The 25094-nt window shown below is 37.8% G+C and overlaps 1 protein-coding gene across 1 annotated transcript in view; it reads right to left on the bottom strand.

Annotated features, from left to right (window-relative positions):
* The window catches only part of myripb (myosin VIIA and Rab interacting protein b), a gene marked incomplete at both ends in the record, with an annotated part of 332972 nt that overhangs the window by 23293 nt on the left and 284585 nt on the right, over positions 1-25094 (bottom strand). Inside the window, 4 exons of the mRNA XM_079805925.1 lie at positions 547-627; positions 886-983; positions 2864-2944; positions 15576-15712. Coding sequence (XP_079662051.1) covers positions 547-627; positions 886-983; positions 2864-2944; positions 15576-15712 — 397 coding nt within the window. The remainder of the gene's footprint in view (positions 1-546; positions 628-885; positions 984-2863; positions 2945-15575; positions 15713-25094) is intronic.

Below are 25094 nucleotides of genomic sequence, written 5' to 3'. Positions count from 1 at the left end.
AGGAAAAACGGGACCTTTAAAATAACAGCACTATTGTTAAAACAGCACTATTGTGATTTAAAAACTCAATGTCACATGATCCTTCAGAAATCATTCTAACATGCTGATTTGGTGCTCACAAATAATGTCTTATTATTGTCAATGTTGGAAACAGTTGTGCTGCTTAATATTTTTGTGCAAACTGTGATCAATTTTTTTTTTCAGGATTCTTTAATGAATAGAAAATCCAAAAGAATGGCAATTATTTGAAGTAGACATTTTTGTAGCCTTATGAATGTCTTTACTGTGCGTTTTGAGCAATTTAATTTGTACTTGCGGAATAAAAGTATTACATGCTTAAAAAAAAGGACAAAAATCTTACTGGTACCAAACTTTAAAACAATAGTGCAAGTTACATGTTCTTCTATTATTATTATTTTGGGAAAATTTTGACCTGAACATGTTGTGTAATTTTAATATCTAGCTAAATTTTGTGATTTGGTATACAGTTACAGTTAATTAAAACTATAAAAACTACAATGTATTCTCTCAATCAACAGCTCTTACCTTTTGAACAATTGTTGTGGCAAGTTCCTCTATGAGCTCTTCCTTGTGGTCACGCAAATAGCGAGCCTCATTCTGTTTCTCCTGTCATATAAGAGCGAAAGATAGGCAGCCATGAGAGAGAAAAGGGCAGTATTTTTCTAACTGCATTTAGATATTCAGGAAACGAGTAATGGATGAGTCAACAACATTTGAACACTAAAAAATAAAAAGATATTTGTATACAGGATTCTTATATGGGTGTGCAGAAGAACAGATGGATGTATGCATGAATGACTGATTGATGAGTGAACATTTGGATGGCTGGATGAAGGATGGATGATATATAAACAGGAGTCTAACCAGGCTGTCTTTGTAGCTCTCTGCTTTAGCGATGGCTTCCTCTATCGCCTCCTCTGCCACACGTAGAGCGACAGTAAGCGTGTCTGCCATGCTGTGACCTGTATCCACATATACACACATCTTATTATCTGTTAAATGTCTATAATGATATGATTGTTTTCTCTGTGCTTTTGTGTGTTTTTTGTGTTTGTGTATGTCGAGTGTTAATCTTCATAGAAATTCATAGACCATTCGAGTGCTGCAGTGATTACAGCAATTGACCAGCACTCATAGTCAAGAGCCCTTGTTCCTCATGCAAATGGGTAACACAATATAACACAGGATTTATTCCCAAATTTCTGTTTGTGTGTACCTGGTAAACCCTATATTGTGAGGACCAAATGTCATTTATTTGGTCCCCATGAGCAAAACAGCTTATAAATCATACTAAATTAAAGGGATAGTTCACCCGGAAATTATCCCATAATTTACTCACTCTCAAGCCATCCTAGCTGTATAAGACATTCTTCTTTCAGACGAATACAATTGGAGTTAAATAAAAAAAAATGTCCTGGCTAATCCAAGCATTATTAGTGAATGGCAGCACAAAATTTGAAGCCCAAAAAAGTGCATCCATCCATTATAAAAGTAATCTATACGTCTCCGGCGGGTTAATAAAGGCCTTCTGAAGCGGATCGATGGGTTTGTGTAAGAAAAATATCAATTTCTAAAACTTTATAAAGTAAAATATCTAACTTCCGGCAGACCACCTTTCATATTCAACTCACAAAGAAAGTGTAATGCTTTTCACAGTTCAAAACGTTTGCGCTACATCTGACGTCATATGTCCCGCCAGTTGCGTTTTTTCGTAAAAAAAAGATCATAGATTCACTTCAGAAGGCCTTTATTAACCCCCACCCCCCTGAGCCGTGTGGATCACTTTTATAATGGATGGATGCACTATTTTGTGCTTCAAATTTTGTGCTAACATTTACTGCCATTATAATGCTTGGATTAGCCAGGAAATATAAAATTTTTATGGGTGAATATTAAGTGTTTTAAAAATCTAAAATTGCAGAAAGTTTTCTGTGATGGTAGGTTTATGGGTAAGGGTAAGGAGATAGAATATAGTTTGTAAAGTATACAAACCATTATGTCTATTGGAAGTCAAGTCCCGATAAAACATGGAAACCAGTATATGTGTGTGCGTGTGGCCTGATACACCCTACATTGAGGGCAAAAAATGTCCCAAAAAGATCGAAAATCCTTGTCCTTGTGGAGACATTTTTTGTTCCCCATGAGGAAAACAGCTTATAAATCATACATACGTTTTTGGAAAATGCAAAAATGCAGAAAGTTTTCTGTGATGGGTTTAGTGGTAGTGTAAGGGGATAGAATATACAGTTTGTACAGTATAAAAATCATTATGTCTAAGTCTTCATAAAGCATGAAAACACAACATCTGACTGAATCCAGATGTTTTAAGCAGTTACAGATTAGGCTTTGGGTTCCATATACAGTAGATTAATTACAAAGAAATTAATACTTTTATTCAGCAGGGATGCATTCAATTCAAAAGTGACAGTAAAGACATTTATAGTTTTATAAAAGTTTGCTATTTCAAATAAATGCTGATCTTTTGAACTTTCTATTGATCGGAAACTCCTGAAAAAATGTATCACGATTTCCACAAAAATATTAAGCAGCACAACTTTGCAACATTATTGACAATAAGAAATGTTTCTTGAACACTAAATTAAGACTGGGCAGTTTAAAATTCAGCTTTGCCATCACAGAAATAAATTGCATATATTAAAATAGAATATATTAAAATAAAAAAAGTTATTAAAAAAGAAAATGACAGCACAGGACTGAGATTAAGGATTAAAAGGTAATAAAGGTTTGATACTGATGTGGGTTTGAGAGCTTGGCAGATTTAAAGTCTGAAATTTGAAAACATATGTGTAGTGAGCTGAAGTATATTGATTTTTCATGTTACCTTCACTCTGCCTGTAGAGCGTGGAATCACTGCCGTCACAAATACTGCCATTATCATTACTGCCTTCATGAGCGCTGACCTCTAACAAAACAAGAGACAAAGAGAGACATAAATCAAAAGAAAACAAAACATTACAAAGCATTAGGTTACACAAACATGATCTGTAGACAATGTACACAGACATCTCTTTTCAGTAAAGTTCCCGTCTTTACCATTGTTTGCCAAATAGGTTTTTGAAGAATAATAGGCAACTATTTAGATGCAGAAAGCACCTGGTTGAACTAGACTGTGTTGCAAAAGTACTATCACATGTTTGGCGAATTCACCCCTCAGGGTTTCAAATGGCCCTCCTTCCACCTCCTCTTTAAATGTCATAGACTTCTGTTTTTGTCCGTGAAATGTCTGTGTTTGATAATCTATTTTATCTGGTAAAGCTGTCATAGAGATTTAGAGCAAAACAATTATGTGATGTAATGACCTTTTATATCTGCAAGCTTGTAAATGTAAAAACAAAACTGCTGAGAATTTTAAAGAGAAACTATATGTCAGAAATAAAATTGCAGGAGTGTGTTTGTGTGTGTGTGTTTGACAGAACAGTCAGATTCAATTCAATAATAATTTTAAAAATAATTTTAAAATAAAATAATATAAAATAAAATAAAATAAAATTTTACAAAGCAAAATTTCCAAACTGGTGTCACTGCATAATGTGTGTGGTCCTATATACATGCACACACTCAAAAAACACTCTGATACCAGGTTTGCACATGTACAAATATATACACTCTTCCAATCCATATTGTGTAGGAACTCTCAGGTCTGTGTGATTAAAAACACTGTGGCACAGACTAGTTGGAGGGCGAAACTAAAATGTTACCGTGAAATGGATATATACTTTGTGTCATTGTCATCTACCTGACCAGGCGGTTACCTTTTCACTTTCTTTATTCAGCTGACCCAAAGAGAGCGCTAGCTCAATATCACCATGACAACAGCACAGAGAAAAAGACCACCACACATCCTGCCTGGTCTGTAACCATAACACGCAGAGGCAGTATCACTATTACAGACAAAACGCAGCCATGTATAGATGGTCATGTTTACTGTGTGACTGAGAAGCCATTATAATTAGAAACATCAGGAATGGCTGTTTTTGTTTTTGAGTAAATATTGTGTAAGATAAAATAAATCATAATAAAATAATATTTAATAATAAAATATATAGTAAATAATAAAAATAAAAATAAGCAACACCATAAATAGCTGTTTTAAGTAAATACTGTGCAAAATAAAATACTACAATGACTACTACTCTTCCTAATACTAATAAAATATTAAAATAATAAAATAAAACTCCAAAACAGACACTTCTGATGTTGATAATATTTTGAATAAATTGTGTAAAATCATCATAAAAATTAAATAAAACAAATGATAAATTATATTATTATATTTTATAATAATTTAAATAAAAACAGATAATAGAAATGACTGTTTTTTAGTTGAGTATAAATAAATTAATAAAATATAATATAATAAATATAATATAATATAATAAAATATAATCAACACCAGAAACAGATGTTTTGTAAAATTAAATAATGCTATGACTATTACTACTAGTACTACTACTACTAATAATAATAATACAATTTTGATATAAAATAAAATATTATCAACATTATGAAAAAGTGGCTGTTTTGAGTTTTTTGTAAAAAACTAAACAAAAAAACAACAACAACAACAAAAAACCAAAACAAAAACAAAACAAACCATTAGAAATTATTGTTTTTAAGTTTTGAGTAAATATTGTGTAAAATAAAATACATATTGTTTTATATATAGTTATATATGCATTATAATTGCTTTCTAGATATCTGTATTGGCATTGGTCATCCAAAATCCTATATGGGTCAAGAGCAATCTCACAAAACATTCACACAGCTGAATGACCTGGTATCCACATCAACAGAAACAGGAAATGCGATCTGGACACAGGAAAAGTCTACATACATTGTGGGAAATCATATCACCTTGTGAGTTCAGTACAGTCCCACCTTTACAGATTCAACTGAGTCAGGCTCATAGCTTAGGGATCAGACACAGAAGCATGCCAATGAAATAGCTTTCAATTTAGAAACGCTGAGAATTCAAATTAGTTCATTTAGGAAATGTCAGTTCATTTGTGTGTACACACAAACTGATATAGATCAGTGTACTCACTCACTGACAGACTATCAATTCTAAGAATAGCCCTTCATTTGGCTGAAAACAAGCTGAAACAGTATGTGCGTCTGACAAACTGATAATGGCACAGTTGTATGACCACAGTATAATATGTGATCTTTGTCACACCCAAACACATAAACAATAAGTAGTAACCATGCAAGGCATTTTTCCAGTATATACATCGCACAAAACACATTTCTGTATTGCTCTCTCTTAATTATGAGAAGAGTATGGATGAGTCATATTCCCTATAGCTCAGACACATCAAGGTCAACTCACATACCCATACACATACACAAACTCAGCTGAAAGGTTCAGCTCCATATTTGCCTGACCAGGGCTTAACAGTAATGACGGTTCAATGACATGGAGGTCAAATTATCCAGCTATCACAGATGAGGTTGAAATTGTGAATTGTGATTATGATAGCATTAGCAATTATATGTATATAAATATAAAAATTATAAAAATTATATTTTTTATTGTTAAAATAGTTGATTGTAAATTGTTTTAAAATAATTTAATATGAATGCAGTTAATGTCCAATAAAGGCTGGTTTAAAGCCTTAATTAATGACATTTTCTCCTTTTTTTCCGGGACTTAAAGTAAGAACCATTTATGGTCAATAAGTTGTGAACAAAGCATAAATAGAAGAGAAAACTTTATTGTCATTGTACAGCTGTACAACGAAATTTTGTCTCATTTTGAAAGTGCATACACATAAGAAACTGTACAATTAAACAAAAGTAACCTGTGCAAATATGACAGATATGTGCAGTAAAGTGCAGATATGTGCAGACATTTGATTGCATACCTGTGTATACATTGGTAATGTAACATTTGTTAGGTGGAATTTAGAGCTTGCACTGCTATTGGATAAAAACTGTTTTTGAGTCGGTTCGTCCTGGTTCTAATTGATCTGTACCGTCTGCCTGATGGTAGCAGATTGAAAAGAGAGTGACCTGGATGAGATGTGTCCTTTATGATGCTGTAAGTTCTCTTGAGGCAGTGGGAACTGTGTAGGTCCTCCAAGGTTGGGAGAGGGCACCCAATGATTTCCTCTGCAGTCATGATGACCCTCTGAAGCTGTTTTTTATACGCTACAGTGCAGCTAGAAAACCACACGCAAAGGCAGTAAGTGAGAATGCTCTCTATAGTGGAGTAGTAGAATGATACCAGCAGACTCTGGGTGATGTTGTTCTTCCTAAGGACCCTCAGAAAGTAGAGTCTCTGCTGTGCCTTCTTCACCAATTCTGCGGTGTCCATGCCCCAGGTCTGGTCCTTCTCAATATGAACTCCCAGAAAACGGAAATCTGTAACTCTCTCCACACTGTCCTCGCCAATGAATATGGATTGAATGTCTGTTTTTTTCCTCCTGAAATCAATGACTAGCTCCTTTGTCTTTGATGTGTTCAGGAGCAGGTTGTTGTCTCTGCACCACACTGACAGTCACTTCACATCGTCCCGGTAGGCCGACTCATCAGCCCCTGAGATGAGCCCCAATACTGTGGTGTCGTCTGCAAATTTGACAAAGGTGTTGCTGGAGTGGAAAGGTGTGCAGTCATATGTATAGAGGGTATTGAGCAGGGGGCTCATCACACAGCCCTGGGGGGAGCCGGTGCTGAGACTAAGAGCTGTGGAAATGTGGGAGCCTGCTCTGACCCTCTGTGTGCGTCCTGTAGGGAAGTCTTTGATCCAAAGACACGTGGAGTTAGGCAGACCCAGGTCCAACAATTTACACACCAGTCTATGGGGGAGGATGGTGTTGAACGCAGAGCTGTAGTCCACAAAGAGGAGCCGAGCGTAGTTCCCTTGCTGCTCCAGGTGGGTCAACACAGTGTGAAGAACTACAGCTACTGCATCCTCCGTGCACCTATATGCCGTGTAGGGAAACTGATATGGATCAAAGGTGGAGGGTAGAGATGATAGAATGTGTCTCTGTACCAGTTTTTCGAAGCACTTCATCAGCACAGGGGTGAGTGCTACTGGCCGGTAATCATTAAGGCTGGTAATGAATGGTCTTTTGGGCAGAGGGACTATAGTGGAAGATTTCAGGCAGGGTGGTACAGAAGACAGTGATAGAGACATGTTAAAGATTCTGGTAAAGATCCCAGCCAACTGGTCCGCACAGTCTTTCAGCACACGTCCGGAGATACCATCCGGGCCTGCAGCCTTTCTGGAATTAATGGCCTTCAAAGTGCACCTCACCTCATGCTCCTCAACAGAGAGGGTGAAATTGAAGCTGCTGTGGGACTTTGGGTGCTGTATGGCTGAATCGTGTGACTCCACCTCAAAGCGGGCAAAGAAGAGGTTCAGCTCCTCTGCCAGCGAGATGTCACCCTCAGCAGCTCCGAGGCCGGACCTGAAGTTGGTGAGATGCTGAACTGCCTGCCACACCTGCCTGCTGTTGTTGCTGTCCAGATGGTCATCAATCCTCTTCCTGTAGTCAGCCTTGGCTCTTCTGATGCCTCTTTTAAGATTGGCCCTGGCCATGCTGTAGAAAGCCCTGTCGCCAGACCTGAAGGTAATGTTTCTCTCTTTTAGCAGCCGCTGGACCTCCCTGGTCATCCAGGGTTTCTGATTGGGATAGACCTTGATGTGTTTGTCCACTGTGACAATGTATGTGCAGTTTTTTATGTAACACAAGACAGTATCTGTAAACACTTCGAGATCCTGGTTTTCAAAAATATCCCAATTTGTTCTGACAAAGCAATCCTGCAGCTGCTGCGAGGCTCCATCTGGCCAAATTTTAACAGTCCTAGTGGTGGTAAAAGCAGTTTTCCTGAGGGGGATGTATGCTGGGATTAAAAGCAGGGACAAATGGTCAGACTTGCCCAGGTGTGGTAATGGTCTAGCTCTGTAGCCTAGTTTTATATTAGTGTTTACCTTGTCCAGTATGTTATCTCCCCTAGTAGACGACATCAGGAAACATGCTCTGCTGTAAGCTAATGCTGCTATACAAGTGTCTGAGAGCCGAGTTAGCGTTAGCATCCGGAGGAATGTACACAGCAGTTATCATGACCACAGTAAACTTCCTCGGAAGGTAAAAAGGCCTGCATTTAACAGTCACACACTCCAGGACCGGGGAGCAGTGACTGTCTACAGTCACTATGTTAGTGCACCAGTTGTTATGAACATACACACATAGTCCCCCTCCCCTACTCTTACCAGAGTCACTGGTCCAATCATGACGTTTTACCATGTAGCCTGTTAGCTCAATAGCAGAGTCCCGAATGGATGAATGTAATCAGGTTTCAGTAACAAGTAAAATGCAACTGTCCCTGCCAGCATAGTTCATTGCAGCCAGTAGTCTCAATTCATCCATTTTGTTTGTGATGGATCTTGCGTTGGTGAGGAAAAGGCTGGGAAGTGGTGGTTTGTATGGCTGCTTATATAGCCTTGCTAGCACGCCAGCCCTGCAGCCTTGCATAAATAACATTATCTAACTCTTTGCATATGAGCTAATTAAACAATAATAATTTTGTTTATGAATGATGAACTCATTATATAACCTATTAATAGATTAACAATGTAGAGACTACAATACATAAACTATGAATACAACTATAAACTAATAGTTTGTTAATGATTTGTAAGTACTTTATTATTGTATACATATTATAATGTTACCTTTTAATGTTTTTTTCTGCTGGTGTGAAAGTGGTTGCTACATTTACTTTGAATCATGGAGCAGACACTTTTTTTCAAAGCGACTTACAAATGAGGAGAACAATAGAAGCAATCAAACCAACAATAGGGCCACCATTTACATATGTACATGCTCTGTAACTCATGCACCTCATCAAATCAAAAGAACAGACAGAGAAAGAGAGGAAAATATGGTGTATCAGCCTTGAAATACTGATACTGATATTGATCGAGAGGATAGCTCCTTCACATTAAGAAGTAGCAATTCGAAGTATTTATTTGTAATACTAATGATTTAATTATTTGCTAGGCATAAGCTTCAAAGTTCGAAAAAAGTAAACCTGCATATTAAATAATTGTGTAGGGAACTATTTATCCTGTTTATCTGAACATGAAGACAAATGCACAAGCAGTCACAGTCTACCGATTCTAAAGACAGAATTTAATTTTAAATGTCAATAATTATACAATCTCTTTCCTGAAATTTTTATTTCTTGTTAAAAAAGAAAGCTGCTTAATTGTATTGAATGTGCACTAGTAGTGTGGTCCGATCAAACAGACAAGCTACTGTAGCTCAAATTGCTCAAGAAGTTAAAGCTGGTTCCAACAGTGGGCACGTGAGCATCAGAACTGGACCACAGAGCAATGGAAGAAGGTGGTCTGATGAATCACATTTTCTTTTACATCACAACGATGGCTGGATACGTGTGCATTGCTACCTGGGGAACACATGGCACCAGGATGCACTATGGGAAGAAGGTAAGCCGGCAGAGGCAGTGTGATGCTTAGAGAGATGTTCTGCTGGGAAACCTTGGGTCCTGCCATCCATGTGGATATTACTTTGACACGTACCACCTAACTAAACATTATTGCAGACCATGTACACCCTTTCATGGAAATGGTATTCCCTGGCGACTGTGGCCTCTTGCAGGATAATGTGCCCTGCCACAAAGCAAAAATGGTTTGAGGAGCACAACAACGAGTTTGAGGTGTTGACTTGGCCTCCAAATTCCCCAAATCGCAATCCAAACGAGCGTCTGTGGGAGGCCCTACCTCACAACTTACAGGACTTAAAGGATCTTCTGCTAACATCGTGGTGCCATATACCACAGCACACCTTCAGGTGTCTAGTGGAGTCAATGCCTCGACAGGTCAGGGCTGTTTTGGCAGCAAAAGGGAGACCAACACAATATTAGGTCATAATGTTATGCCTGATCGGTATACAGTATCTATATAGTGAGGAGAACAAGTATTTGATACACTGCTGATTTTGCAGGTTTGCCCACTTACAAAGCATGTAGAGGTCTGTAGTTTTTTTTTTTAATCATAGATACATTTTCAACTGTGAGAGACGGACCTAAAAAAAAAATCCAGAAAATCACATTGTATGATTTTTAAGTAATTAATTTGTATTTTATTGCATGACATAAGTATTTGATACATCCGAAAAACAGAACTTAATATTTGGTACAGAAACCTTCGTTTGCAATTACAGAGATCATATGTTTCCTGTAGTTCTTGACCAGGTTTGCAGGAATTTTGGCCCACTCCTCCATACAGACCTTCTCCAGATCCTTCAGGTTTTGGGGCTGTCGCTTAGCAATACGGACTTTCAGCTCCCTCCAAAGATTTTCTATTGGGTTCAGGTCTGGAGACTGGCTAGGCCACTCCAGGACCTTGAGATGTTTCTTACGTAGCCACTCCTTAGTTGCCCTGGCTGCGTGTTTGGGGTCGTTGTCATGATGGAAGACCCAGCTACAACCCATCTTCAATGCTCTTACTGAGGGAAGGACATTATTGACCAAGATCTTGCGATACTTGGCCCCATCCATCCTCCCCTCAATACGGTGCAGTCGTCCTGTCCCCATTGCAGAAAAGCATCCCCAAAGAATGATGTTTCCACCTCCATGCTTCACGGTTGGGATGGTGTTCTTGGGGTTGTACTCATCCTTCTTCTTCCTCCAAACACGGCGAGTGGAGTTTAGAGCAAAAAGCTCTATTTTTGTCTATCGGACCACAGTACATTCTCCCATTCCTCCTCTGGATCATCCAGATGGTCATTGGCAAACTTCAGACGGGCCTGGACATGCGCTGGCTTGAGCAGGGGGATCTTGTGTGCGCTGCAGGATTTTAACCCATGACAGCATAGTATGTGTTACTAATGGTTTTCTTGTACACCTTTTCCACCAAGGCAGTGCTAGAGCTAGTTCAGAGCCAGAGCTAGTCCCAGTTCATAGTTGGTTCGACTGAGGAGCCTTCTAAGAACCGGTTTGCTTTTCCACCTGCTGAGAGCGACAACAGAGCCAGGTCTTACGTCACTGTATACGTCTCATCTTTCTCAGCAACGCTAGCGAGACAGCGGCAGTGTTGCCAAGTTGGGCTACTTCATCACTGTTGCCGCGGGCTGTTTTTCATGTCCGCGGGTTGAGGCGACCCCAATTATGTGATATTTAGCCCCGGGAATGCGAATTTAAGTAGGCAACCATGCCAAAAAAACACATATTTTACCCCCAAATGTGCTTTTTACCGGGGAAGCCCCCCTGAAACGCGATTGGGCTTGTTTTGAGTAGCAATTGGGTGGGTTTTGTTGTGAAAACCTGGCAACCCTGGGCAGCGGGAAACACAAACACACCAGGCTTGTTCGAGATGCATCGGCGCTGCGTAGACAGATCCACGTGTGATATAAAAAAAAACGCATGAGTGAATCAAAAGGAGTCGTGTGCTCTCGCTGGACTCGTTGTCATACGCCGATCGGTCTCTGCACAGCACCGCTGCGAACAAGCCTTCCATCAACAATGCAAACGTTGCGTTACTATTGATTCACATGGCTTTACGATCCTACATCGGCATCAAAACACAACGAAAACACAGCGAATCCAACGCATTCATGCAGTTCGCCGTAATTTGTATAGACGGAGATTACAAACGAGTAGTAGCTGTTAGCTCCATTAGCTTCTATTTCAACAATGGCGGATCTCAAGTTTGTGTTCGTATTGTTGACCCCGCCCCCAGCGCCTGACGTAATCGGTTCTTACTTCTAGCCCTGTTCTAGCCCAGCAATGTTTTGGTGCTACTTAAGAACCACTTTTCCTGGCTCTGAGCTGGGGCTTTGGGTGTGGAAACACAAAGAACAAAGGCTCTGGCTCCGATCTAGCTCTAGCACTGCCATGGTGGTAAAGGGGTATTTGAGACTGTGGTCCCAGCTCTCTTCAGGTCATTGACCAGGTCCTGCCGTGTAGTTCTGGGCTGATCCCTCACCTTCCTCATGATCATTGATGCCCCACGAGGTGAGATCTTGCATTGTGCCCCAGACCAAGGGAGATTGACCGTCATCTTGAACTTCTTCCATTTTCTAATAATTGCACCAACAGTTGTTGCCTTCTCACCAAGCTTCTTGCCTATTGTCCTGTAGCCCATCCCAGCCTTGTGCAGGTCTACAATTTTATCCCTGATGTCCTTACACAACTCTCTGGTCTTGGCCATTGTAGAGAGGTTGGAGTCTGTTCGATTGAGTGTGTGGACAGGTGTCTTTTATACAGGTAATGAGTTCAAACAGGTGCAGTTAATACAGGTAATGAGTGGAGAACAGGAGGGCTTCTTGAAGAAAAACTAACAGGTCTGTGAGAGCCGGAATTCTTGCTGGTTGGTAGGTGATCAAATACTTATGTCATGCAATAAAATGCAAATTAATTATTTAAAAATCATACAGAATGATTTTCTGGATATTTAGATTCCGTCTCTCACAGTTGAAGTGTACCTATGATGAAAATGACAGACCTCTACATGCTTTGTAAGTAGGAAAACCTGCAAAATCGGCAGTGTATCAAATACTTGTTCTCCCCACTATATTAGCACGGAATAGCCTTCCCCAACTTGCAGACAGCTTTTTACAGGAGTCGGTGTTGTTCCACTTCAAACGGTTCATGAGTAGTTGAACAATGTTTATTAATGTTCATTAAATTAGTTTAATGTGAGAACACTAGTGTTCAAATCTGGACTCTGATCAAGGCCAAAACATGAGGTTGATGGACTTGTTCTCAAGCCACTTCTTGGTTGTCTTTGCAATTTGGGCATGCATTGTCTTGTTGAAAAATAACATCTGATCATTCCTTTTTAGATAAAAACTCATTTGTGGGAAGCAAGCCATTCTGCAATATTCTCCTGTTCTCCAAAGTATTAACTGACTCTTCACAGACAGTGAAGTAGCTCACCAATACCAGGAGCTAAAAAGGATCCCCACACAATGACACCTCTTCTTCCATGCTTCGCTGTGGTAGGGATGCATTATTATATTTCTCGCCAGATTTTGTGGAGATGCTCTGGAGTGTTGCCATGCAACTTGTGTTCATCACTTCACTCACAAATTCTGCAAAAACTTCAATCTGTCTTTGATGCTTTTCTGAGACAGCAATGGCTTTTAAAGTAGTGCATTTGCTTAAATGTGGCTAATTTCCTGACCAATAATTTGTGGTTAAGGAAATTAAAAGCTCTTAAATGTCAAATGCTGAAAAGTTCATTCATGCATTCATTACCTAAAGGATAGATTATTGAAATGCACTACTGGGTGGTTGACCTGCAGATTTATTACACAAACTCAAGCTGTTTCAAAATTGAAACAGTCCTTATATTTTAATATTTTAGTTTTTATATTTTAATTTATTTGAAAATGTTATTAATTTTTATGATGGCAAAAGCTGAATATTCAGCTTTGTCTTCAGTGTCACCTGATCCTTCGGAAATCATTCTAATATGCTATTTTGGTTCTCAAGAAACATTTCTTAAGAATGGCATTTATTTGAAATTTATTTGAAAAAAGTTTTGAAGTGTCTTTATAGTCGCTTTTCAAAAATAAAATACAATCTTACTAACCCCAAACATTTGAATGTGTGTAAATATATATATATATATAATATTCATAATTGCTTGTTTTGTGATTTTATTTATTTATATATATATATATATATATATATATATATATATATATATATATATATATATATATATATATATATATATATATATATATATATATAAATAAATAAAATCACAAAACAAGCAATTATGAATATTATATATATATATATATATATATATATATATATATATATATATATATATATATATATATATATATATATATATATATATATATATATATATATATATATATATATATATATATATATATATATATATATATATATATATATATATATATATAAAATTGTGATAAATTATTCTTGCTTCATACACCTAAAGTAATTTAGGTTTAAATGAGCATATCTATTTTGAAATGGGCATCCTGAAATTACAATTATCTACAATGGATTACTTACTGTTGTCTTTGCATATTAAACAGGGATACAAAAAGTGAACATTAAAATGCCTGTATGAACTTGATTATTACATTATTACACAAAGCAGCATATGCATGCCCTAACAAATGTAGTGCTATAGCAGTGTTAAAAAGTAATTGTCAAAGTTATATATCATTTAATGAAATCTATTAAATAAATTTTGCTTCTCTATCTGCTCTGTTCTGGCTCTTTGCCTTGTGCTCGCTCGCTCTCTCTCTCTCTCTCTCTCTCTCTCTCTCTCTCTCTCTCTCTCTCTCTCTCTCTCTCTCTCTCTCTCTCTCTCTCTCTCTCTCTCTCTCTGTGCAGTAAAAGTGTGGTGTTATAGAGACAGACCATTTAGCAGCTGCAGCCATGACCTACTGTGAGATCACTTCAATGTTTCACTTCAATGTTTCTTATTTAATTTGATCTGTGTGTTTTTCAAGGACAGAGAGAAACAGTCAAGCAAGCTTGAACACACACAAACACATTCATTCGCTTGCAGGCTAACTATAGCGGACCTACACAAGCTGCGACTGCATATAAATAAATAATCGCTCTCTTGCACAGATTAACCTGTACAAGGACGTGGACCCTCATGACACACAAGCACACAGACAAATAAACATGAGGACTAGAGTGCAAATGAAACTATAAAGCAGTGACAGATCATTTATGAGGAGGAGGAAGTTACTCAATCATTACGTCACTGTCCACACACACACATTCAATGTGCTCACTGACTCATGTTGGATAATCCGTATTTCTCGTTTCAAATGAAAGCCAGCAGCAGTAATCCTATTTCTTCTGATAGCGAGAGATAGAGAGAGATGAAAGGTATATGTGGGTAGCTAGTCTGATAGTAAGGGGATTATTTAATTTTACACTATACTACGCATGAAATACTGTTTTATCACATGGACTGATTGCAAAACTATAGTATAAGTCAGTTATTCTAGTATAATACTGCTAGTGATACCTAGCATTTCTCCTACTGTAGCATTAGCGTTAGCATATAGCACTTGCTAATCTGTAGTCTACTGTCGTATCATTCATTTTAGATGTACCTGAAACCCTGAAAAATGAGCTTACCTACCTTTTTGCAAAACTCATACAATTCACTGCAGTTTCCAGCTGAAAGGAACACTAAGTTTTTGTTCACACAAATATTGATCACAGGGGCAGATTATCAATTTATAAAGACTTATCTTTGAGTGACTTTTTGTACAATACTATGTTATGACCTCAAAACACTTTTACCATGATTTGTAAACTAATATATTTTTATGTTTGCGTCACATTATCAACGCCATATTTACTTCTGTACTTTTACTTCTTTCTGACAGAGTAAACTTGCTCTGTAGCTCACATGGTACAACATTGCACTTGCAATGCAGAGTGCTATACGAGACCCATTAATATTATGAAGTGAATTATGTAACTTACAGTATTAAAATGATACACACACTGAATTCTGGATGTATGTGTGTATTTGGTACCTGGTAACTCAGATAATGCTCCTCTTTCAATGATGTGTTTCCTGTAGAGGGTCTTCAGCACTTTGGCGCTGCCAAATCTCTTAAACCGACTCTTCACATTATTGTAGTACCATTCTAGGTACTGTGTCCTCATGAGCCTACACAAAAAAGACAGTGGGTGGATGTTAAATTGAACATAATCATCCTTTATATACAAATAAACACAAAGCAATACTAGATGAAACGCTGAGATTGTTGTAGTGTGTAACCAGTGTCACTGTTTGATTACAAATACTATAAAGCAAGTGCTGTATTTCATTTATAATAGAGCAATGCTTTTAAAATCAATTGTATATGCATTGCCAAAATAGAACTAATGTCTTTTCTCTGCACTATTAAATAGAGTAAAAATACTTCGCAATTAGTGGGTAGTCATTGCTCAGTGACAACTATTAGGCTGACATTGTGCAGTCATTGCTCTGTTTTAATGATTGTGCTGTCACTGCTCTATTATAACTATTTAAGATCAATGACCTATTGCAATTAAATAAAAAAAATGTCTTTATTATTATAAAGACTGATCTATCATTGCCCTTTGACTTGCTTTATTACATTAACTGTGTAGCCATTGTTCTATAACAACTATTGTGCTGTCACTAGTCCAGGGTATAACACTGCTTTAGTAGAACCTAACTATGTCATGTAATCTCTATGAAAACTATGTGCATTATTACAGTATAAGTAGATCAGTGCTTTACTGTGTTGTACAATTTATTCCCATGACAAAAATAGAACACAGTGACTGCCCACTTTTATTTCCCCCACTCATTTTCTCCATAGGAATTTTCCCAAAACTCATATATATTCGAGAGAAAATGTAATCTAAATAAGATCTGAATAAAATCTGTGATGGGAATTAAAATGCTCATCTGTGAGTCTGCCAAGCTCCCTGACACTTCCCATGGCAAAATAGACCATTACCATAATTGGCTTTCTGAAGCTTTAATGAATAGAACTTGTGTTCACTGGGAAACAGAGGAGAGCAGAGGAGGACAGAGATGGATGACAAGAGAGAATCGGGCACAGGGTGTTGGGGTTTGTAGTAAATGAAATCGCAAATTAATGTTTTTTCCCTGCTGTGTATTAAAGTATATAGATTGGTAAAAAAAAAAAATGTACTGAGAAATTATGCCAAATTTACCTGGTATTACGAATATTACATCAACATTACTTCTATTAAAAGTCAGTACTTCAGTAAAAAACAACAACAACAACAACAACAACAACAACAAAAAAACAGTTAATTGTTTAGACAAACCAAATTAGGTGTAGCAGCTGCAGGGATGTTAGCTGAAGCTAACATTCAGCTAATCACAGGTGTCAGTGTTGCTCTGTTCTTTCTCTAATTCATTGTAATTTTTATTTGTCAGGCTGACAATTTTGTTAAATGTACTGCAGTAAAAATAGAGGACAATATCATCACTCTTTCAAACACAAAATGTATTTTCATTTATATCATGACAACACTTGGAAGAGTTTAGCAGGGTAATGGATAGCATAATGTATCTGCTATGCTTCTGCTGTAGATTATTGCTTCTGCTGCACAGTAAATATAGAGACTTGCTTCTGCCAATACACAAACACGCTGCTGTGAGCATGTAAGACATACTGCTGCTGCACAAATAGCATATATGAAGTTACCCATTGCAGATCTATACAGGTGGGGCGAAGGAAGGTAGAGGGTTTCAGAGGAACTTTGAAAGCGTGGAGCAAACTGCTACAGCTAACACTGACTAACTATTTAAATGTTGAGCAGCAAGCTCATTAGCTGCAGATGCAACAGAAACCAATCAGCTTGTGCCTTGTAGTTAATGATGTAATTGTCAGCAGAGAACATAAGCTGTGTCCCAAAGTGAAGGGTGTGCACTTCAAAGGCTGTGCACGAAGGGAGAACTGAGGGACAGGGTTGCCAGGTCTGAACAACAAAAACCCTCCAATTGCTAATCAAAAGTAGCGGAATCACGGCCAAAATGCGCCAAAATGCGCCAAAACGTGGGGGCGGGCGGTAGAAATATTGCTAAAGTAAAGACAACTTAAACCTGTGGACTATAGGCTACAAACAACCCACAGCAACAGTAGCTAAATGTAGCCCAATTCCAGACTTGGCAACACTGAACCGAGCGTCGTTAAATGGGCTATAGCAGGTGTGTGATAACTGACAGCGGACGTTCGTGAGGACATTTTAAAAAAACTTTTGAAAAAAGAAAAAAACTTTTTTTGTGTTTAATTGGATTTTGACATGCTTCAAAGTTTTACACTAAATTATGACATGCTTCGACATGCTTCAAAGTTTTATACTAAATTTTTCAACTAAACATCGAAATAAATCTAATTAATAAACTAAATTACTGATCTAATTATTGATCTAAAGCCCACACTGTCACTGTATGATAACTGAAATGAACTGATGACATCAGGGTTTTCTCCAGAATGGCTATACAGCTGAATAAAATTATGCTATATTATTTTCCTGTTTAACACTGTAAAGCTGCTTTGAAACAATCTACATTGTTAAAAGCGCTATATAAATAAAGTTGACTTGACTTGACTTAAAAGCCTGCGACGATGGGATACCGGACCATAAGCAGGTAAATCTGTAGCCTATGGTTAAATATTTAATCGTTAAGTTGCAGTTAACAGTTTATTTCTTATGTTAAATGTAACTGTTACAATATATTTTAAACATTTATATATTTACGTCCAAGTCTTAATTTAAGTACTTATTTTTATTCAACTCACATCACATCAGATGCATTGCAGCCTACTTTTTATGACATGCCAGCTGTCGACCGATAAACCTGCGGACAGTGGAAAAATGCACTCATCCCAGATGAAGATGATGTCCCGTTGGGTCTCTATTGTGCATTATTCCCCATCCCGGTCCAGCTCCACCAGGGTCTCCCGCTCAGCTCAATTAAAGTGTACATACAAATGGTTTCTTCTGTTTTAGCTGTTAATTTAAATTTCAGTTGTTTCTGATGTTAAACTTAAGTTATATTGTAGGCCAATACATAGTTGAAAAAAGTACTTTAAGTAATGTATAGACATTTATTTTCATTTACACATTTTAATTTACATGACAAGAAAATATATGTATGAACATATATGAATTTGTTTAATGTACAAATTATAACTTGCATTACAAAAATAAACAATGTACAGAACAACCACTTCTCTTTTATTTAGCCTACACATTTCAAGTGAATGAAAACGAACAATAGACAGCAACTACTTTGTTACATTTACAAATAACTTACATTAAAAAAAAAATGATATAGAAAAATTGTTCTGTGCATCCCGGTCACGACTTTACATTCAGCCTTTGCAGGAGACTTTCGGTAACGTCATCAATGAGCGACATTCATTCATTCATAAAAAATGTTTTATGCTGTAGGCTAGTAAAGTCAGCAGTTTATGTTTATTTGTATTTTGGCTTATAATTTTGAGTGACAGATGTCGCATTTGATTTAGCCTATTTTTCTCTGTGACATTTTTTAGCTACGGTGTTGAAGAAAATTAAATAAAATGATTGCATGGCCAACATAGCCTATTACTTTTGTTATCCCCTGTCTCTCTCTTTCTGTAGGGGAAATTTAAAAGAGAGATTCTGGAAATTAAATATAAATTTAGCTGGATCGGTCTGGTCGGGAATAAATTAATTTATAGCGAGTGAGCACGCTTTTAAGAGCAAGCGGGAGGTTGCGGTGCAGAATAGATCCTATTGCGGGAGCGGGATGAAAAAACAGCCCTGCGCAGATCTAATTTGTATTTAAAGAAAGTGCAGAAAAAAAGAAAGATAAAAGAAAAACTAAAGAAAGAGCTTTTTTTTTATTCCTCTTCTTGAGAGAATGGTTGAGAAATAAATAACATTTATGCAAGTTAAAATTGGGAAATTAAACTTTATCTTGCCAGGTTGCTCAGGGCAGGGAACTGTGCGAATGCCACCACGAAACATTTTGTTTACTTCAAGTTCAAGTGGTTGCACTGTTGTGTTCAGTATCCAGGCTACACTTGAGTTACCGACCGCTACCGTCTTTCACTGGGAATTTTAATTCCGTTGCGCAAGAAATCTGATCGAGTGCCGGGGGAATGCGGATCAGTCAAATCCTGTAGTCACCAGTTTGCTATGAATTCTGGGATAGGGTAGGCTGCGAAGTTGTGCGAAGGATCCATCTGCTGTACCCTTCCTTTGCCTGAGAAACGGAGGGCGCATTTTGAAGTCGCTTTCGAATTGCGGCAGCCTTCGTCGCGCCGCTGTGACGCAATCGCACTTCAAATGTGGCCTTCAGAGGTGCCGCTTTTACATTGGGACACCCTTCGTAGTGCCGCTGTGACGCAATCGCACTTCAAATGCTTCCTTCATAGGGTGCAACCTTCACATTGGGACAGCCTTCGTAGTGCCGCTATGACGCAATTGCACTTCAAATGCGGCCTTCGAAGTGCGGCCTTCGAAGTGCGCGCCCTTCACTTTGGGACACAGCTACTGTGAGCATTGATGCACCCTGGTTTTCACAGTGCATTGTGAGACTATTTAGGGAGCAATCTTTCAGTGCACTGGTATGATTTTGCCCTTAAAATGGGACTCCCTGATCAGCGCCCTGACTACTGAACAAGGGAGCAGATTGAGACGCACCCTTTGTCTCCCTTATCTGACACATCCACTTCAGTTCTTGCAGTCTCTACTAATGAGCTGATGAGTTGAATCAGGTGTGTTACATGAGGGAGACATACAGAATGTGCAGTGCATGGGGTCCTCCAGGTTTGAAAACCCCTGGTCTGACACAGAAAACAGCCCTTCAGCATACAGATATGGCCATTGAGAATGCATGCCGAAGTGAAAGGGATCCTGCGAAATCACACAGGAACACAAGGGATGCTTTAGCACAGCAAAGACATGATCAGTAGGGGGCAGTCAAGTTTCATTTTTTCAGTCATGTTACGTACTGAAGCCAATGATCTGCATGGCCAGCGGATGTGAACCTGATGCAATGAATTGAGTTCTTTTTCATGGAATATTGCACTTGAATAGTCAAATACAAACACAATTATGACAAAAATGCTGATCTGGTTGAGTATGCAGATAAACACATGCCTTGAGTAAACGTAAACAGTTGGGAGAAAATCAGATGTGCATCAATATATTGGATCAGAGCATGTATGAAGCATCATAATAAACCTTCTGCTGTCTGTCTTTAACATTAAACAAACAACAAAAGAACGAAAGAAAGTCTATATTTAGATTAATCTATGTTTAATTCATGCAGTGAAGACTATACAAGAAACTATACAAAGTAAAGCAGCGCTGCGTAACCCCACAATTTTAAAGGGGTCATATGATGCAATTTCTTATTTTCCTTTTCCTTTAGTGTGTTATGTAGCTATTTGCGCATGTATATGATCTGCAGAGTTACAAAGCTCAAAGTCTCAAACTCAGAGATATTCTTTGTTAAAATTAAGGCTCAGCCAAGCCTTTCTAAAACGCTTCCAGCGTTGCCACCAGTGCCGCCATGTCGTGGAGACACTGTGTTTTTTGTCGCGAAAGCCAAACTACTTTGTTTGGCCCTCCAAAAGAGGACACAATTAGAAAACAGTGGTTAAGCTTTATTTACAACACGGTTCCAGAACAGTACAACCCAAATATTCGACTGTGTGCTGCGCATTTTTCGGAGGACTGTTTTCAGAACCTGAGAGAGTACAAGGCCGGCTGTGCACAAAGGCTGATTCTAAAAGGCTGATTTCGTCTATGCAAGTTACAGTCTGGCGCTTCTGACTCACAGACAAAGCCTGTTTTAATTTTTTAAGAATTTGCTACTGACTATTCAAACACGAGTATTGAGCAGTATAGAGTAGCGCTTGTTTGTCGAGTAGCGCTACGATCAAAAAATGCAAGCTTACTATCTGATATGTTCTGGTCCAGTCGTGCTGGCAAAGTTGATCGATCAGCTTGGTCATCTGCTTTTTCCCGATCATATCCAGGCTCGAATTGATAAGGTAGTACCGACATTATCACCGGTCAATACTGCTTCAAATTTAATTTGCTTTATTTTGCCAAAAAAACTTGCTTTGTAGCTCACATGGTACAACATTGCACTTGCAATGTAGAGTGCAAGGGTACGAGACCCATTAATGTTAAAATCAGTGAGTCGAATCGTGATTCGGATCGCATGTCAAACCGCCAAACTGCTGAAATCACTTGACTTTGGCGATTCAAACCGCTGAATCGACTCACTGATTCATAACGCTTTGAAGCTTCATGATGCAGTGTTTTGAAATCGGTCATCACTATATAAGTCGTTATTTAGGTATTTTTGCGCACAAAAACTATTCTCGTCGCTTAATAAAATTATTGTAGAACCACTGTAGTGAGATGGACTTTGTAACGACGTCTTTAGTACCTTTTATGGGTCTTGAGAGTGTACAGTGCATTGTGCCAATGGAGGCCTTTCTAAGCCATCGGATTTCAACTAAAATATCTTAATTTGTGTTCCGAAGATGAACGGAGGTCTTACGGGTGTGGAAAGACATAAGGGTAAGTAATTAATGACAGAATTTTCATTTTTGGGTGAACTAACCCTTTAAGGTATTCGGCCAATCACAATGCACTGGATGGCTGGCCAATCAGAGCACACCACGTTTTTCAGAACAATGAGCTTTGCAAAAAATCGATGCATTTCAAAAAGGTGGGGCATAGAGGAGCAACAATAATGTACGTTATGTGTAAAATAATTACTTTTTTGAGCCTAAAACAGCGTAAAAACATTGCATTAAACCAAATACACAAAATAACGTTCTTTTTAGAACCGTCATATGACACTTTTAATTCATAAAACAAAGTGACCTGTATGAATAGTAATTTAGCACTTGAACAACAAAGTTGCATATAAGCATTAAAAAACAGCAACGTAAAATGTCCCAGGCTTTTGGCCCCACCCTGATTCATACTACAGTAAAATAATCAAACTTTAATACATTAGCTCATCCGTGAAGATGATTTCTGCCTGAATCCCATCAGATTGCTTTCCATTGGCTGTGGAGGTCAAGATGACAACTCCCATGATTCCACGCTCATTCACGGCATCAAGCTACACCTTTATTATTGTTTTGAATAAGCGACCTCTAGCTACAAAACTTGCATACTGTGTTTTTAAGGCAAATAAATTTAATATATATTGTAAGACTGGAGAAACTGTAAGAACTGTAAGAGATGGCAACTCTCTGAGAAAACAAAGGAAATTAACATTTGAACTCTCTCTTACAAAAGTAGCATACCCATCTGAGACAAAGTAATGCCTTAATTTACATTTCTTTCCCTTCACTGCCTCTTCCCCCATTTCTCCTCTCCACATATTGAGATGACCTGAAATTCACTCAAAATCTACATGGTTTAATGTGAACAATTATCATTCAACACTATACATGTTTGGTATCATTTGAAATGTCTCAGTGTGACTGATACAAAGGTCTTATCCCAAAGAAGTAAACCAAAAAGTAATAAAGGTTTTAAGATTTTAGAGATATTTTGCTTCCTGTGTAGGGTGGGTCCTCTGCCAATTGGTCTTTCATGCATATTACCTCCTGTCCTCAATAAGTTGTAAACTACAGGACTGGAGACTTGATTTATGCAAATTCCCATTTTGAACAAGTTTACATTTGAAAGAGGTTTCTGCCTTGGTCTGGTATTTAAGGAGATGTTGCAGGAAATTCTTGGCGCGATCCTGTACTCAGGTTCAGCCTGTAACACTGTGTCTTCCAGACACTCAGTGTTATGTAATTTTCAGATGTCAGGTATCCATTTTTTACTCTTTACTTCAGAGCATTTGATGTTATGTATTGATTATCTTTGAATTTATTATGTAATTGGCATGGTACATTTGCCTGACTAATAATAAATTGTTACATTTGATTTTATTCTGACTTACTCTGTACAGTAGAGTACTGAAGTGGATAAAATCACTACTGCTTGAGGGAATATAGTTGGAATTGTCCCCTTCTTCAGTATCAGACACTGAGCGAAGCCTGCTTGATATTGTCCCAGGTTAGAAAAACTGTCTGTGGTGAAATGGGCCGAGCAAACGAACAACTTTGATTTCAATTGTTGCGGTATCCGTTTATAGATACATCAACCATGCCTGTTGACAGTTTTGTTCTGTGGGAAGGGTATGAAAAGTCCTCACATCCCCTGCACAGCCTGGAACATAACATTTATTTCCATGAACTGCCATTTTCGCTTTCCTCGCTTGACGCTTGTTCACAATACCTGCAGAAAGTCCGATGATTTGGCTGTGCAGTTCCGCCTGGACTTGAATATGGGCTGGCAGATGCAAATGTTGGGGGCGTACATATTAATGATCCCGACTGTTGCATCACAGTCTGTGTTATGTTGATATTCACCTATTTTTCCGTGGTGTTTTTCACGCACAAGATTTACATATGAAGGAGGAAGCAATGGTGTTTGAGACTCACGGTATGTGATTTCCATGTACTGAGCTCTTGTTATTCAACTATGCCAAGGTTAATTAAATTTTTCAATCTAGGGCACCTTTAATTCATATGTAAACTGTCATGCTAGTAAAAATCCATAGAATTTGAGCTGACCTGTGGCTTTTTTCCAAGATCTCCAAGAGTCTGAAGTGGATGTTGGTCAACAAAAAGATATCAGGAAATAATATACATACTTCACAACTTATTCAGAGAAATGACGCTGACTGAATATGGATTTAAAGACATGACTATACTGTGGCTCTGAGCAAGATGATGCATGATAAACCTTTTTAATATAATTTAGTGCAATTTAGTAATAGGAGATTTTAAGTATTGTAAAATGTAATGTATATACAAATCAATAGAATAATCCGATAAATCCCAGATATACCTGTATGTCCATGCTTTATATTTACTGCATAATTCCGTACATAAAGAAATCTATTTTGTGTTAGTTCAGTTACCCATGTCGGCAGTGTGCACCTCCAAGACACATCCATCTTAACAATTTCTATAAAATGCTTATCCTGCCCAAAAAGACCATAAACATTAGAGATATGTATCAATTGATGTTTAATGCAAGATAAATATTTATTTCTTATGTGTATTCAATCAATTCTGTTGTCTATCAATTGTATTAATCTTACATGAGTGACAGATTCTGCTCAACGGAGGTTATGCCATACATGCAAGGGCTAGCCGAGCGGGCGAGGAGATATATTACCTTTTATATGTATTACTAAGCATTGTGTCACTTTTTTTGTCATACACTAGGTAAAAACCTTAAATATATTGTTTGTTATGTTTTATTCTCTCTCTTTTTCTGAAGTTTATCTACAATTTCTGTGAGAAAGCAACTTGGGAAAAATGACTCTTTCTGCAGTCAAGGTCAGTTAGGCAGGGAAGAAGCTTAGTGAGTCAGATAAGATGTTTCCAATTAAAAATATTTACGCATGTCAGATGGGCACAACTATTATGGGATATTAGTGAATATTATGG

This window comes from Gobio gobio, assembly GCF_949357685.1.
Source record: "Gobio gobio genome assembly, chromosome: 23".
NCBI classification, from domain to species: Eukaryota; Metazoa; Chordata; class Actinopteri; order Cypriniformes; family Gobionidae; genus Gobio; species Gobio gobio.
The sequence above is the reverse complement of the archived record's forward strand: the minus strand, read 5'-3'. Positions and strand labels throughout refer to the sequence as shown.